This window comes from Vitis riparia, unplaced genomic scaffold (assembly GCF_004353265.1).
Source record: "Vitis riparia cultivar Riparia Gloire de Montpellier isolate 1030 unplaced genomic scaffold, EGFV_Vit.rip_1.0 scaffold586_pilon_pilon, whole genome shotgun sequence".
Classification (NCBI taxonomy): domain Eukaryota; kingdom Viridiplantae; phylum Streptophyta; class Magnoliopsida; order Vitales; family Vitaceae; genus Vitis; species Vitis riparia.
This window is the reverse complement of record NW_023269706.1, coordinates 51,152-69,417: the sequence shown is the minus strand read 5'-3', so window position 1 is coordinate 69,417 and position 18,266 is coordinate 51,152. Positions and strand designations below refer to the sequence as shown.

The following is an 18,266-nucleotide window of genomic DNA, read 5'->3' as shown; positions in this document are numbered from 1 at the left end:
CCCTGCTCGCATGCTCGTTGAAGCTCTTGCTCTTACTGTGTAAGCTTGAGTTAGCTACACTCCAACTGCTGGACATATGCCCACCCAGAACCAAAACTTTCTTCCTCAGCCGACTCTTCCTTGCAACCTCTCGATTCTGAGCTAGCCTACGAAGTATCTTCTGGTCTCAAGCTTTAGAAACTATGCCCATATGAAACCAAAGGCTCATGCTGGACCAAGACCCTTTTCCTTGAGGGTACGAATAGCCATCGGAAACAGAGTATAAACAGCAAGGGAGCAATCACAAAAAAAACAGAGTATCACCAAAGAAAACACCGACCCGAGCTCCCTTTCATATTGGAGTCAATAGGCTCATATATAGGTGGGAAAATCGGGGGCAATAGGACCCAAAGATATGAATCAAGCACCCAATGAAGAGATAAAAAGGAATCGGATCATTCTAAAACAAATTTTCTATGAAGAACAAAGCATGGATACATCATCACATAGTCACAGCAAACCCCAAAAGATATCAATGGCAAGCAAAATGTGGTTCAGTAAACGTACCTGAGGATGCTCCTTTTCTTCCCTCTGCTTTCTTTTAATTTCTCTCTGTTTTTCCTCTGTGCTCTGCCGTCTTCCTTCTCCAGCTGAAAAACACCACACCTCCTCTAGCCTGCTGCTCCTCAATAACAGCTCTCCACCCCTCTCTGCCAGAAAATAGCAGCCAAAAGCACCAACCACCCCCCACAGTTTGCTGCTCCCAGCTCCTGAAAAAGCACCCTCTGCCCGCCTGCAGCTGCCAGCCATCCCCCTGCAGATACGCTCCTCCTCCAACAGAAAAAGGCACCCCTCTCTTTTGCAGCTCTCCCACTCCCTTGCCTGTCCATCTTTCATTGGCTATCCTAAGCACCACTATGATTCCTTGGCAGCCAATCAGGAGGCAACACATGGCTCTTGAAAAAGCCCTCCACCTAGCAAAGAAAATAACCTGCATGACAAAAGTGAATAAGCCCCAAATGGGGGTCTACAATATGTTAAATAGGGACCCAATTATATAAAATATATACGATTGAATATACAATTGTATTATTCTCATTTCCTTCATGGTATTAGAGCTCGGATTGCTCTAAAACCCTAGTCAATCCATGGCTGCCCAAAAAGGAGACAACCATGAGTTCAATCAATCGGCAACCCAAGAAAGAGAGTCAGAGATAATCTCTTCCATGGGTTCAGCCAGTGCATTCAACAACTCCCCACTCCATCAGACCGTTGAAAAATTGAACAGTAAGAATTATAGAGAGTGGACACTTGCAATCAATCTTGTTATTGGCATAAATGGAAAGCTTGAGTTTCTTACTGGCGAGACTTGACGACCACCTCTGACCAATGCAATGGCATCCTGGAAATAGCGGTCCAAAAAATCCTTCATCACCTCATGCATAATCAACTCCATGAAGCCAACCATTGACAAAACGTACATGTTCCTCCCGACGGCAAAGGATGTGTGGAATGTGATACGAGAACATATTACTTCAGGGCCCAAGGCTTCAGCACTTATAACTTGTAGGCGTCACGTTTGATCTGGCCCAAGACAGTCTAAGAGGACTTATTGTGAGCATTGTAAGAAAACGGGCCACACTAAAGACACTTACTGAACTTTACATGGCAAGCCTACCGATTAGAAGCCCAAACAGCCTAATAAAACCAATGGTAATCAGGCCTCCACCGAAACCCAGACAGACAAAACACCCACAAAAAATCATCAATCAGCTTATAGTGTGGGGTTTAGTTCCGACCAGTTTGCGAAGTTTATGAGTTTCTTTCTAATTTCAAAGCCTCTGGTCAGTCTTCTATTACTCTGTCCTCTGGTCCTTTAGCCTATAAAGGTACCTTTCTGACAGCACTTAGATCCACGTCTCATATTATTCCCTGGATTATTGACTCTGGTGCATCTGATCATATGACTTATGCTCATCATTTATTTCAACATACTCTCCTTGTGTGAGTAATTTAAAAGTAAAAATTGCAAATAGTATTTTATCCCCAGTTGTTGGCAAATGGAGTATTCGTATTTCTGAGTCTATTGCTTTCAACCATGTCCAACATGATCCTAATTTATCTTGCAATTTGTTGTCTATTAGCCAGTTAACCAAACAATCTAATTGCTCAGCTAAATTTCTACCCTCTCATTGTGTCTTTCAAGACCTATCATCAGGGAAGACGATTGTCAGTGCTAAGGAACGTGAGGGGCTTTATTACTTCGACGAAGCTAATGTGAGTGGATAGTGTTCTCCTACTGCTTGTAATTCTGCATCTGGTCCTAGGGAAAACAAACTTTTGTTATGGCACAAAAAGATGGGTCATTTTAATTTTCAATACTTGCAACATTTATTTCTTTAACTATGTTCAAATAAAGTTTCATCGAATTTTCAATGTGAAGTGTGTGAACTTGCCAAACACCATCGTGCATCTTTTCCTAAATCTAAGTATAAATCATCCATACCATTTACTCTTATTCATAGTGATCTATGGGGACCCTCACCTACCCCTAATAGGACCCATAAAAAATGGTTTATTACTTTTATTGATGATCACACTCGCCTGTGTTGGGTATATTTGTTTACCGATAAAACTAAGGTTCGATTGGTCTTCATGAACTTTCACTCTATGATAAAAACTTGGTTTCACACCAAAATTCAAATTCTTCATACTGATAATGATATTGAGTATTTCAATCACTCATTGAGGACTTATCTACAAGAAAATGATATTATCCATCAAAGTTCTTGCGTTGACACCCCTCAGTAAATGGGGTTGCAGAACGGAAAAATAAACATGTTCTTGAAGTTGCTCATGCCTTGTTGTTTACCTCTCACATGCCCTCACAATTTTGGGGTGACTCCATTTTGACAACCACATACCTCATTAACCGAATGCCTAGTCGGGTCCTATCTTTTGTCACACCTCTCCAGAAATTCCAAGAGTTTTTTTCCCTATTCTAGACTCGGTGCACATCTTCCACTTCGTGTTTTTGGGTCTACTATGTTTGTCTACGCTCATGCACCCAAATGGAACAAATTAGATCCCAGAGTGTTTAAATGCTATGACCCAATTTCACAGAAGCTATATGTTAGCCTAGATGTCACCTTCTTTGAGCATACTCCCTACTACTTGTTAAGGAGAAGTCCATGAGTGAAGCTAGACCACCCTTACCCTTAGACTACCTCGATGTTGTTGTGTTTGAATCCACTTTGTGCCTTATATCTACCCCTTTGCCTAATACAGAAGGACACTTGAACTTAGGGGGAGATACGGAAATACAAACAAATAGGGAAACACTCGTCTACTCAAGAAGGCCAAAATCGAAGTCCAATGAGACACTTACCTCCGAAGCACTAAAAGAGTCAGAACCTGTGATAGTTCCAACCCCTTAGGAGTCTGGCTCCAATCCTGATCAGGTAACAGATGACTTATCCATTGCTCTTAGAAAGCAACCTCGTTCATGTACTCTCCATCTTATCTCGAAATTTGTGTCTTATAATGTTTTTTCTATAAAGTGTTGTGCTTTTATGACTAACCTTGATAGAATCCAGATTCCTAAAAACATTCAAAAAGCCTTGGAGATTCCAAAATGGAGAGAGGTAGTGATGGAAGAAATAAGGGCATTGGAAAAAAAATGGGACTTGGGAAGTGATGACTTTGCCAAGAGGAAAGAAACCAATGGGCTGTAAATGGATATTCACAGTGAAATACAATGTGGATGGCAGAGTAGAACGATACAAAGCCCATCTGGTTGTAAAAGGGTTCACTCAAACCTATGACATCAACTACACTGAGACATTTGCACCAGTGGCAAAGCTGAACACTATACGAGTTCTCTTATTCTTGGCAGCAAACCTAGACTGGCCACTCCATCAATTTGATATCAAGAATGTCTTTCTGAATGGTGAGCTAGAAGAAGAAGTGTTTATGATGCTACCATCAGTTTGATAAAATGATGAATGAAATTATTATTTGATTAGATTAACCAAAATAAGAGTTTCTTATTTATCTCATTTCCAAATTGGCCAATCAATTCAGCATTTAGATTTAATTTAGCAAATATGTCATGGACTGCTTCAATTAAATCTGGATCACCACCAACTCCAAGCCTATATTGAAACCTTGGATTCAAGAAGTATGCTACTATAAAATTATGTAGATTTAGTATTGTGTAAGAAAAAAATGAAATAAAATCGAAGTAACAATTGATGAAAATTAAGTACTTGTTGCATGAAGTAGATGTTTTAATATTTTCTCCCAATAATCTTTAATTATTTTGAAGATCCAATCACCAACTTGTTGATGAATGCGATTTTCTCTCATCACTTGCATAAGCTCATACACAAACGACACTGTGGGAACAAATTCTGAATCCATGATTCGAAGCACCAAGTATAGTGGCTCAAAGTATAAAACAACATGTGTCACCCTATCTTAATACTGATGGTCAAACATTAGTTTCTCCATATCTCGTCCAATGTTTGTCCGACTGAGCTTGTGTAGTGTCCATTCATCACTTATAAACAATTTATTCAAATCAACCATTTTTATAAGAAGACTTTCAAGAGCAATATAATTTGTAGCAAACCTTGTAGCTCCTAGTCGAACAATGTCTCCACCACTGTACTTTCTCGTTTCTGCAAGTAGCCAACCATGATTGTAAATGAAGTTGGTTATCTTATTGCCACTATGTATCACATTTTCAACACTAGGTCTTTTCTCAATGTCTTCAAACATTAAGTCGATGCAGTGTGCTGCACATGGAGTCCAATATAAGTTAAATTTCTTCATCAACACCTTTCCTGCTTTCACGAATGCTGACTCGTTATCTATGACAATTTATACCACATTATCTACCACGACTTCTTTGATAACATTCTTCAATAGCTTGTATATGTATTTGTGGTCTTTGATATTGTTCAATGCATCGACTGACGCAAGGAACACCATACTCCATTTTGAATAAACCATGAAATTAATTATACTTAATCTCGTGGGCCCTATCCACCCATTTAACATTATGGTACAGTCATATGTCTTCCATTTCTCTCTTTGCTAATTCACATAAGCTCCCATATCTTTGTACTCCATTTCCAAGTACTTATTATTTATTTCATATGGAGATGGGGGTTCAATTCTCATTCTTATAAATCATATATAAGAAATATTTGAAACATGGCACAAAATACTACACCTACTCAAGGTATGAAACAATATAAAATTTGAGAACTTAGAAATTACCTGTTTGTTGTGCACCAATAATCATATTCTTGAAGTGGTGAGAGTTTGCTTTATTGGGCACGACGTTATCATAAATGAAGAATTTGCTTATTTAAGCATCCCATTGTTTCTTTAATTAAACCACCCTTTAATATATCTTGAATATTTTTTTTGTCTTGTTGTAGAAAACTTGTAAAGAAAGAGTGTAATCGGTGGTGATGGGTCTGAATGTCGCGTACTTTGAGATTTTTGCATTGTCAGTGCACCACTAGGGCGTGATGACTCCTCTATTTTACGCTTTCTTCCCACAACAATTTCATATTATTGTCGCTCCCATTATGTTGCCTTTGATGCACGAACCGTTTCTCAATAACCATCTTGCTCATTCGGGTGCATATCTATTGGATACATGTACACTTCTTCATTTTCATCATCATCCTCGTCTATGACATGTGTATGCCTAGCCCCCATAGTGCCACATAATTGGGCCCAGATCTATTCAATATGTGCAGTTTTCTTTGCTTTTACTTTACTTTTTTCATGTAACAATTCTCGTATATTTTCTTTCACTTCAGGTGGGACTGTAGGACACTTTTTGGTGTTATTATTCAGGTCTCTATACGCTAAATGATACTTGAATAAACTAATGCCTCAACTTTTCATCAACAGTCCACAAAAATTACAAATTGTCCCATTTAGGTTCCCCTCTATTGGTGAACAATACTTCCAAGCTACATCTCGGTCGAACATGCCACTCCCACCACTTCCACCTCTACTTCTACCTCCACCTCCACTTCCACTTGCACTAGCCATTACAAATCTATTGAACATATACTATTTAATTACAATTGAATAAAAATTTAAATTAAACAAGTAATTAAAAATAAACTTATTGCAAATCTAGTAATCATGTCAATCAAACTTATTGCAAATGTACTAATTAATTATGATTGAAAAGAAAATTGAAGAAATTGGGAAGCTACTGATATTGTTAATTAACTAAGCTAAATTAATTCTATGAAAATCTACTAATTCATTCAAGAGTTAAAAAATGTACTAATTAATTCAAATGAATTAATTAATTATGATTGAAAAGAAAAAATAAATTGAAGAACTGGGAAACTACTAATATTGTTAATTAACTTAATAAATTAACTAAGCTAAATTAATTATATGAAAATCTACTAATTCATTTAAGAGTTAAAAAATGTAATAATTAATTACGATTGAAAAGAAAAAGAAAATTGAAGAAATTGGGAAGCTACTAATATTGTTAATTAACTAAGCTAAATTAATTCTATGAAAATCTACTAATTCATTCAAGAATTAATTCAAATGTACTAATTGATCACAAATGAAAAGAAAAAAAAAATTGAAGAATCAAAGAATATACTAATTAATTACACTTCAATTAAAAAACAATTAAAATTTAAAACAAACATACCTTAAAAAAAAAAAAAAAAAAGTAACCTTGGGAGCAATTAGAGATCAAAGATGAAATGTGGATGAAATTGGTGACAAATGAGCTATTTATAGAAAAAAGTTGGGCCAAAATAGCTGTTGGAATCTCATTTTACCATTGCATAACAAAATTGGCTGTTGGATCGAAATCTAGGCGAAATTTGACCATTGGATCATCATATAGCTGTTGGGGTTCAATTCTGGTTGTTGGATGACATCCAAATTCAATATGGATCGTCAGATGCACATGAAATAGACCGTTGGAGCTTGGACCAGATCTGGACTGTCATATCAACGCAGAAAAGTTGGGAGTCGTTGGATCAAAGGACCAGGGAAGCAGATAAAGGCGCCGATTTTTTCAAAAAATTGGCAATGCAAACTGAAATTTCACCGATTAATTGCAGTGGTCGACGATTTTTTTTTAAGATTTTGTCGATTTTTCGCTTAAAGCCTTTTTTTCACCGATTTTGATTGAAATTTATCGAAATTTGTCTCATCGACATTTCGCTCCCTTCTTTTGTATCGGCGATTGTTGAAACCTGAAATTTCGACCAAAAAAAAAAAGAAATTTTCATCCATGGATACATGCTATAATTGATAATGATTAAATATTGCTTATAAATTGGATCTATAATTATAAAAGTAGGATGAACAAAAGAAAAAGGTCATTAGTTTTGCCATTATTCATCATATCATGCGAGTATATTCAACTAATTCATGAAAATAAAATGATATTAATGAAATATGTTGGAAAATCACAAATCATATAGAATGATTATAGAATTTGATCAACTAAATAATATGTATGTCATAATCTCATGTTAAATCAGGATAATAATATTGGAAGACATACCTGAATCCATTGAAATAATATACTAGGGTTTTGTCTTCCATGTCTAAAACAAGTATTGCAGTCTTGAAATCACTTACTGATATGATCTGAATAATTAGCAATTTTTCTATCTCCTCTCATTGGACCATAACTCTATTTATACACCTTATTATTTTATTTTATTTATTGGCCCATCATTAATAAAGAAAATAAAATTGGTCTCTACACATTGCAAAGCCCATACAGTCCATATATAGAGATACTTTGAAGGCCCATTATTAATTTAATTGATCACATTTAATTAAGCGCAAAAATAAGATAGTTTAATGTATAATATGTTATTATGTAGGCCCATAATTACCAAAATATCCAACAAAATATGCATAACATATTTCATTTTCTTCAACAATTTTTGTATTGTAGAAACATCTACATTGTTTTATATGAATTGATGAGTATGATTTACAACAACCTCAATAACCAATTGTTGACTTACGATATCCAATGCTTATAACAAATCTTCGAAGTCTTCTTCTTATTGGTTGTTGTGGATGTACTATCATCATGTGTTATTTATTATTTATCATATCTCTACTTTTTATTTTAATTATCTAAAAAAGTATCATGTATAAAATATAGAACTTTAATATATTATATTAAAATATGATGTTGATGTCATAATACTTATACTATTTATTTGTATTAATATTGATTGCATTAGTATACATGTAATATTTAAATGATATTTTTTTTAATGAAAACATGTATTAGTATGATGCATTTATCATTAAAAAAGTTTTTAAAATTATTAAAGAGTTTATTCTATATAAGAATAAAAATATTATTGACATCAAATATGGTTAAACATGTTTACAAAGTAATCATTTGTTTAAAAAAAATTAAAACTAATGCAAATAATTTTCAAAATGGAACAATTTAATTTTTAATTTTAATCAAGTGTGAATCTAAAAATTATTTATATATATATACAATGTCAAGTTAATTGAATACAAGACTTAATATAAAAAAACAAACAAAAACTTCGTGATAAATTTTTTTAATTTTTTTGTTTTACTTGTCTTTAAAACTATGTTTATTAACTCAATCAAATATTTTTTTTAAAAAAAACAAAAATTGTTTTTTGAAATTTAGTTCCTAAAAGCAATTTTGTTTTTGAAAACACCAAAAATTGTTTTAAAAACACTTTCCAAACTTGTCTTAATATTTTAGGACAATTAGATTTTTTCAAGTTGTTATTTGAAAATATGTATAAAATAAGAACCATCTTTTTAATTTTTGTGTTTATACATTTTTAGATCAAATATAGTATCTACGTAGTAGCCTTTAATGATAAAAGTATTATTAAGGGTCACAAAGTTTGATACAATTCGCCATCACGACACGAACCCAACATACTTTTTGTAGATTTGGATCGAGTATAAATGAGTTTGGGTCAAATTTGTGTCAACTAGTATAACATTTTGGATAAATATATAATTTTTTTGTTAACCTATACAACACAAATTTGACTCAAATTAATCTATTTAATAATCTGCTACAGTGTCTCTCCATTTCCTTGCTACTGAGAGGATTTGAACCACAAACCTTTTGGTTCATCCGCTTACCACCTGGGCTAAGTTGCCTTTTGATACATAATATGCAACAATTATATATCTACTTAAATTCATTATATAAAGAAAATATAAGAATATTTTAAAGAGCAAATTAATTATAATTATTTTATAATTAAATGCAAAGTCTTTTAATTAATTACCAAAAATATAAAAATTATATAATTTTCTTCATAATGTTTTTAATATCATTAATAATTAATTAAATATTAAAAAATTATATATATATATATATATATATATATATATATATATATATATCATTATTTATTTTATATTGTTTAATACAATTGAATTAAATGGATTATATTTTAATACTAATATATATTTTAAAATTAGACATATTATAATCAAATATCATAATATTAAGTGTAATTTAATAATAAATGTACACTTATAAAATTCATATTTTTATCGATGCATACGATATTATTATCAAATATGATAAATCATGTTATATATATATATCAAAATTTTCAATAAAATAACTTTAAAATGTCTATTATACTTCTAATTATATTATTATGAGGTTTTCCTTACATTTTCATGAGTTTTTAATAATTTTAAGCTTACCGATATTTTTTTCCAAAATATCCACCGATATATCTCCGATATATCCAATATATCTCCGATATATCTTATATATCTGTAAAATCGAAATACCGATATATCCGTGATTACCGATATTTTCATCCTTGAATATGAACACGACCCACCAACATGTATTCACACCTCTTAAGTACTATATTTGATTTCAATGGGTACTACTTTCACTTAAATAGGGCATAAAATTTGGATTTTTTTTTTTAGGGTTAGAGATGTTTCATAAAAGAACTAACATCTTAAAAGTGGAAAAAAATTGTGGGTTCTGATAATAATACAAATTTTTAAACCACTTAAAATTAAAAATCAGTTATTTGATTTAGCAATAGAATCGCAAGTAATCATTTATTATTTTTATTTCATTTTTATCTTTTATAAAATAATTATTTTTATTGTTGAACTCTTTTATTATAAACTTTCACTTTCTTAATAAAAATTGAAACACTTTTTTTAAATAAAAAAATTAAACATTTTATTATTAATTCTTTCATGCAATAAAAGAATGTGGTGGAGAACAAAATAATGAAGATGATAATTTAAGTATGTTAAAAACTTTTGGATGAATGTATTAATAGAATTAATATTTTAAATTGAATATACAAATAAGATGGATGTATAAAACGATGCAGATATAAATTCTCTTTATTCAAAGCATTTAAAACATATCTTGAATTTAGAAGAATTGATATTATTATAACACTTTAACCTTTTTTTTTTCAATTCCTAACTTCAACATATAAAAGTTTAGGTGGTATTTTGTTTTTTGAGTGGATAAAAAAAGTCAAAATATTTTAATTTTTTCTATTAAATTAAAAATAACTTGTTAATATTAACCAATACAACTAGATTGAACTTATTGATAACAAGTTCACTTTAATCATATTGGTTGATATTAACATATTACTTTTAGTTATATAGAAAAAAAATTAAATATTTTGATTTTTTCAATTCAGCCAAAAAATAGATGTCACCTTAAACTTTGTTTGGGAAAGGTTTTTTTTTTTTTTAATGATAACTGATAAATAGTTTTTGAATTTTTTTTGAAAATTGTTATTTGATATTTTATAAATAAAAAAAATCTATTAAGAAACTTGAAATATTTTTTATATATTTTTATGTTTTTAATATTTTTGTAAAAAATAAATTTAATTTCTAACACTTTTATTTTAAATTATTTTTTATATTTATATAATTATTTTTTGAAACAATCCTATGGACCCTGCATTTTCCCACGATGCGTTCTCACTCGATGACGAAACTCGTTTTTTTTATTTGTTTGGTGAAATTTTGATTTTTTAAAAAAGACTTGGAGTCGCCACTTATTTTTAAAGGGAAAAACAAAATAAAAAAGAAAAACCCTAAGTGTAACTCCTAAAGGAAAAAAACAGGTTTGTGAAAAATCGAGTTTGGGTCTGGGGTCAAGTTACTTCTTGGGAAGGTACGGTAAAAGACCATAGCACCCCTCTAAGCCCTATAATAAGGTCTCTACTAAATAAGGTGAAATAAGTGTGACAATTGATAAGGAAAGTAATAGATACCAATGAAATGATTAATTAATAAAACGAATAATGCATACGAATAAACAAAGTGTGAGTGAGATCGTACCTTAGCGGTAAATAATAGTGCGCTATCATGGAAATAGTGTTAGCTCAAGTATAAAATTATCGCATGCATGTCGAAAATCAAGACAAAAATGAAACAATATTCATTAGGCATAGCAGTTAACAATCAGACGAGAAATCTCATATGTAGGCCCCCCAAAATTCAATTGCTCTTGTATGAATTAGTCTCGCAAATGTCATTGTTTCTGGAGTTACGAAGATTGCCTTCATGCTTATTAAAAAAAAACAAGGACAACAAAAGATTATTTTAAAATCTAAGAAAATTTGTAAATTAAAAATATTTGAAAAAAAAAAGTGGGATTAAAACAATTTGAAAGAAAATTAGAGTTTTGAAATTTATTTGAAAATTGAAGTCTCGAAAATTATTTGAAAATTGGAGTTTTAAAAATTAAATTTAAGAATTGGAATTTTGGAAATTAAATTTGAAAGTAATTGGAATTTTGAAAATCATTTGAGAATTAAAATTTTGAAAATTAAATTTAAGAATTAGAGTTTCGGAAATTAAATTATAAAGAAATTGGAATTTTGAAAATCATTTGAGACTTGGAGCTTTGAAAATTAAATTTAAGAATTGGAGTTTCGGAAATTAAATTTGAAAGAAATTCGAATTTTGAAAATTATTTGAGAATTGAAATTTTAAAAATTAAATTTAAGAATTGAAGTTTTGGAAATTAAATTTGAAAGAAGTAGGAATTTTGAAAATTAAATTTAAAAATTGGAGTTTCGGAAATTAAATTTGAAAGAAATTAGAATTTTGAAAATTATTTGAGAATTGGAGTTTTGAAAATTAAATTTAAGAATTGGAGTTACGGAAATTAAATTTGAAAGAAATTGAAAATTTGAAAATCATTTGAGGATTGGAGTTTTGAAATATAAATTTAAGAATTGGAGTTTCGGAAATTAAATTTGAAAGTAATTGGAATTTTTAAAATTATTTGACAACTGGAAATTTGAAAATTAAATTTAAGAATTGGAGTTTCGGAAATTAAATTTGAAAAAAATTGGAAATTTTAAAATTATTTGAGAATTAGAATTTTGAAAATCATTTGAGAATTGGAATTTTAAAAATTAAATTTAGTAATTAGAGTTTTTTTTTTTTTTTTTTAAATAAACTTTGATATTGAAGAATTAAAAAAGATGAGATGTGGTAGTGGGTAGGTTTTGTTGGTGGTGTACGGGGGTAGCCATTCATAGCCATGTAAAAGCGGGGCCGGGGGTGCAAGGTGTTCCAGGTATTTCTCCCTCAATGAAGAATGCTATAAAATGTGGTAGTAATGATGGCTATAAAATGTGGTAATAATGATAGCTATAAAATGTGGTAGTAATGATGAAGTCACAAGGCTTGTTTCAAGAGACGTGTAAAACAAGAAAATAAGGAAATATTTGTAGTTCAAAGCCCCAACACAATTCACAACCCAAACACAATGATGGTCCATCTTCAGTATACATCTCCCACAAATAGAACAATGGTGGCAACGAGGCAATTTCATCTGGCTGCATTTTCAACAACACCGAACCCTTTGTTTTGAAGCATCAACTAGCGAAACACCAAAATCTAACCCAGTCAAAGGATCAAGAGGATCATGATTAGGCCAAGGCTCCTCAAGGTTGTGCAGAACGTTCCAACCCTAAAAATTAAATTGCAAAAAAATAAAAAATAAAAAAAATACATAAACATTTCGAAAAAATTCAAATTTTTTTCATGTTTTCACTTTTCGTTGATTTGCCGAAGACCTTCGAGGATATATGGATTCTAGGGTTTAGGGTGCACATTCTTAGGAAAACGGAGAAGCAAGATAGTAGAAGCAAGAATAAAGCGTAAAACACTTAACCAATATGTTGAGCCCATTTTGTAATTTTATCCATAGGTTAAACAATTAGTGGATTGAGCTGTGGAAAAGGTTTTCAGAATAAAGCATAAAATGTAGCGAGCTCCTTAAAAATGAAACAACAAACTAAAGCACATTCAAGTATCTCTTGATTGAAATAAAAAAGAAAATGAAATATTAAACCAATAATAACCAAACCATACGAACCCAATAAGCAATGTGGAAATCACAAAGAATGAAGCAGGAGAAACATGAAAAATAAAAAGGGAAATCCATAATGGCCATACCTGAAGATCTCTACTCTAACAAGGAATTTTAGGCTTCAGCTCACTGCTCATTCTTCCTGTTTCTGCGCGCCATCTCTCCTGCTCCATTGCAACTCTTTTTTCGTATCCTTTAGATTAAACTCAGCTCTCTCATGGTTCCTCAACCTTTTTTTTTTTTACCCCGTTCCCTCTCACTATGTTCTCAGCTGGTTCTCATTCTCAAGCCAAAATGGTTTCCACTTGTTTTTCCCCTTAAGCTCCCCTTTTCGTTCTTTTTTTTTTTTCTCCCCAAAAACTACTGTCTCGAACCAACTCTCCCTCATTTTATGTCTAGTTGCTCCGCAACCTCTCTACCCATGAACAACCCTTCTCTCTTTCTTGCTCTCGACCTCTTTTCCTCAAGTTGTCTCCAATTTTTCTCCCGAACCCCTCTTCAACCTCTTTTGCTCCCTTTTAAGCTTTTCGCCCCTCTCCTATTTCTTCCTTCTCCCGTAAGCCGCTACCTGCTCCACTGCTCCAGTCGTCATCCTCTGAAGCTTCAACCACCACCATGGCGAGGTGGTCACATTCAAGGCTAAGCGTTTCATGCATGAAGCTTCATGGAAGTCGGTCCCCCACTCGTCCAAGGGGCTACCAGCTCCTCCGGGTGGTAAGAAAATATCCTTTTAATGCTATTAATAAAAATAATAAAAAAACTAATAGCACTTGATTTGCAAAAGGGGTCTACAAACCCATAAAAAATAAAAACAACTTAAAATAATTATAATATATTCTCGTAAAATTCCAAACTTTAAGTTTTAAAGAGGAAAAAACTGTTTTTATTTTTATTTTTTGATTATTAACATTGTTTCCCATTTTCTTATTGTTTAAAAAAAAAAAAAAAATTGTTTTTAAAATCAGTTTCAAACATACCCTTACATATCTTTGGACGATAGAGGTAATGCATGAAATTGCTTTTAGTCAACGAAAAAATTATTCTATCAAATAAAATTTAACCCTATTTTAATCATTTGAGATAAACAAAAAATTCATGTTTAAAACAATTACAAAAAAAAAGTTTTATGGTGTAGAGGATTCGCGTTAAGATAAAATATTCAATAAAAATAGATATATTTTTTCAAAATTATGACGTACCACGTGGTTAACTGCCACGTTGTATTGGGCATTTGGGGACAAATATTTTATAATTCAACGAGACAAATCATTTTCCTAAAAACAACAAAATATTTTTATTGAGCCATAATTTACTGACGTGTCGCCGCCGAGTAACCGAAATGCCACGCTGGCATAAGGGGAACTTCCCGAAACTTGCCCTTTCGCGCTGTCCACCTTATCTTCTCCGTTGTGCCTCTTTGCTGGCTAAAAAAACCCTAAGATTCCGTGTACCTCTCGCATGTATTAGTTGAATGGCTTCTCCCGAGATCGAAGTCGACTCAGATTCCAAAACTCCGAAAAACGAAGCCCACATCTTCGATGTTTTCTCCGCTTGTGCCTACGGAGATTTCCCAAAACTGCGGAAATTTGTAGAAGAAAACTGCGCTTCTCTCTCAAAGCCTGATGGAAATGGGTACTATGCTCTTCATTGGGCTTCTCTCAATAATTTCCCAGATATCGTGCAGTACGTCATCGAGGTATTGTGAATTGTTTGAATGTGGTTTTGTTTTGGTGGATTTTGTGAAGGAATTGCTGAGTTTTTATTGTTTTTTGGTGTTGTTGAAGCATGGCGGTGATGTGAATGCGGTCGATAATTCGCAGCAGACGGCTTTGCATTGGTCTGCGGTTCGGGGTGCGGTTTCGGTGGCGGACATCCTTTTACAGAATGGAGCTCGGGTGGAGGCGGCTGATATTAATGGGTATCGGGTAATTGGCTTCTTGGTTACTTCAATTCTTTCTTTTTATTCAATTGGTTATATGCTGTGTGAATAGATGACATGATGCTTGTTTGAGAGTTTGTTCCTGTATACTCCATTTCTGTTTTTCAATTCCTCCACTCCACTCCTATTTCTAATTAAATTGAAACAATGCTTCAACAAGTGGAAATATGGCTATGATTAACAAGATATCCTTGTTAACTTCTCAATGTTCTAATGGTTCCAATTCTTAGTACAATGTGCGATTGGTATGTGGGAATAGGAATGAAAGTAGGATGGGAATTGAGGTGAATCACACTAGTGAGAGTGGGATTTAGTTTCCATACTAATGAATTTTTGATTCCTCGTTCCATCCTAAAAAACAATCCAAACTTCCCCTTCCCATTTTCTATTCCAGCATTCCAAATGTGATAAAAAATGGGAAGAAACTGCCTACTATATTCCCAAATTCTAAAGCTGTTTGAGTTTAACATGCTGAGGGGACTCCTTGAGCTGTTGATAACAGTGAACTTATCTTTTGAGATCAAGCCTTCTGCAAATTTGATATCGTAAAATTTGCATGCATGATATGATTATTTTTCCCAGGTACCAACGTCTTTTAATTTTTTTAATTTATTTAAAAGTGTTTATAACTTTTTGTTTGATGAGTAAAAAGTATAATTCACATGCAAAAATGGAGTGGAATCTAGTGCACATTATGTATATAGAGTGCCATTCAATCAGGGAGGCAAATGAAAAAAAGGGGAAAAGAATGCTGAAAATCTGTTTATACTGCTAGCTCACCCGAAAAGGTCAATCACAGATACTCCCATTTTCGTAGGATCCAGAGACCACATAAACCAAAATTAAATATTTTTAAATACATATTTCAGTTTTAAACCAAAATCTCTACCCCTTCAAAATCTTTTGAAGATTCCTCTGGTTTCACAAACACCCAAAAGTACACATGGAGCTGAATTTGATACTTCTTTTTTCACACAAAATTCTATTTGCAAGATATTAGGAAGTTCTTAATGGACTGAGGCAGAACCTGAGAGATTTCGAACACAGAATAAACTAAAGCCCAGAGATGGCGTATCATCTCTTGATGAGGGACAATATGATTTGTAGATGACTCATTTTACACAAACAACAAACAATTAGCTAGGATGCAATTTCTATGTCTCTAAGGGTCTAAAGTCAAGTATTTTCCAATGGGCAGCCCATGAAGCCAACTTTTAATGGTGAACAGGAACTCCACACTACAGACACAGGAATTCCCTACTGGGAAGGAGGTGAGATTTCTAGAAAAAAATAGAAGGAAATCAAGAAGCATTTTTTCTATGGATTCCAAACTTTCTGATTTTCTTCAAATGAATAGAAGCTAAAGAAACATATCACCTTTTCTAATTTTCAGTCATTTGAAGCTTCTCATAGAACCTGGGTTTTGGTGAACTACATTACTCTTGCACCATAATCCATGACCCATAGATTCCTACTGAGGTGTAAAGAAATGGAATTGAGTCTCCAAATCCACTTGCCCCTTACATACCACACCAAACCCCTGCTGGATTTCCGGTGATCCCTTTGGATTGGGTTGAAAATCTGAAAATGGCAATATTCATAAGCTTTTGTTGATGCTTGGGAAATTAGGCACTTATAGTCATGATTTTTTCTTTTTCTTATTTATTTATTTATTTTTATTTTAGAAATTATATTTTTATGGTTAAGGATATTTTTAGTCATTGATGGTTAAGTTTTTTTGTACATGTTTTTGGATTAGGTTAGGGTGCATGTAGGGTGTAAATCGTGGTTTATATATGATTTCATTGATTGGTTGGGATATGAGTAAAGGGGTGATTTTGCGATTTTTTGCTCTCCCTTTTCTTTTTGGCCTTGTTGCTTTGTAGTCATTATGTATACTTTCAGGTGTACTTCTTTAGGCTTTCTTAATACAATTGCTTTTACTTATGAAAAAAAACTTTTTTTTTTTTTTTTTCTGATGGTTTTGGTCTTGATCTAAATTTTCTGATCTATTTCTTGTTTTTATGCATACTAAGCTTGTTATATTTTCAGGCTTGCAGTTGTTAAACCCAACATTTTTTTGCAGGCAGTTCATGTTGCTGCTCAATATGGACAAACAGCTTTCATAAATCACCTTGTTGCAAAGTACCATGCAGATTTTGATGCACCGGATAGAGATGGGAGAAGTCCTCTTCATTGGTATGTTAAAATGCTATGGCTTATGGACATGGACATGATTCTTGTCTTTGGATGCAGACCTGGAAAATCCTCATATATAATTCTTGAATTTTTTTCTTATAGAAGAGAATTCTTTTGTATATGTGTGCATAATGGTGAACTTACTAAATATTTGTTTATTTTTTGATTTTGTGTATGAAGAGTGAGATAATGATGAATGGCCTTTATGAATAAATAAATTGAATTCCTAGAAAATGTAGGATTTGTTGGAACATGCTATATACACTTGAAAAAGAAAACAAAACTACAACATAAGCAAAGGAAAAAAAAAAAAAAAAACAAGTACATACCCATGGCAGAAAGGACTATTCCATAACTAGTTTTGCATAAATCAACGTCATCCCCTTGCAGCTCTCTCTTCATTCCCAATGGTTCTCTTATTTTTTTCCTTCCAAATGATGCAAAAATTTAAATGATCAATGGTAACACTCTTTTAAAAATTCGTTGTTGTCAATTCTTGTCCACCAATCTCCAGTATCCTTTTTCCTAATCCATGTCCTCACCTATGTGATCCAAAAGAGAGAATGCAAAGATTCATAACCATAGAATAGTTGTTGGTGCATCTTCTGAGCAAAATTTTCTGTCCTAGATAACGGGACCTTGTCTGGTTTCTTTTAAAGCTCTAGGAGGCCAAGACAGGGGGACCCCCTTTCTCCTTATTCATGT

At 32.5% G+C, this 18,266-nt stretch overlaps 1 protein-coding gene across 2 annotated transcripts in view; it reads left to right on the top strand.

Moving 5' to 3' along the window:
* The first annotated feature begins 14,776 nt into the window (after window positions 1-14,776).
* Window positions 14,777-18,266, top strand: part of LOC117910089 (probable protein S-acyltransferase 23) — a 54,641-nt gene continuing 51,151 nt past the window's right edge. Inside the window, exons 1-3 of one of the 2 annotated variants that reach the window (XM_034824142.1) lie at window positions 14,777-15,119; window positions 15,208-15,348; window positions 17,449-17,561. In XM_034824142.1, coding sequence (XP_034680033.1) covers window positions 14,895-15,119; window positions 15,208-15,348; window positions 17,449-17,561 — 479 coding nt within the window. In that variant the 5' untranslated portion in view covers window positions 14,777-14,894. The remainder of the gene's footprint in view (window positions 15,120-15,207; window positions 15,349-17,448; window positions 17,562-18,266) is intronic. The other variant, XM_034824141.1, reaches the window with a different exon arrangement.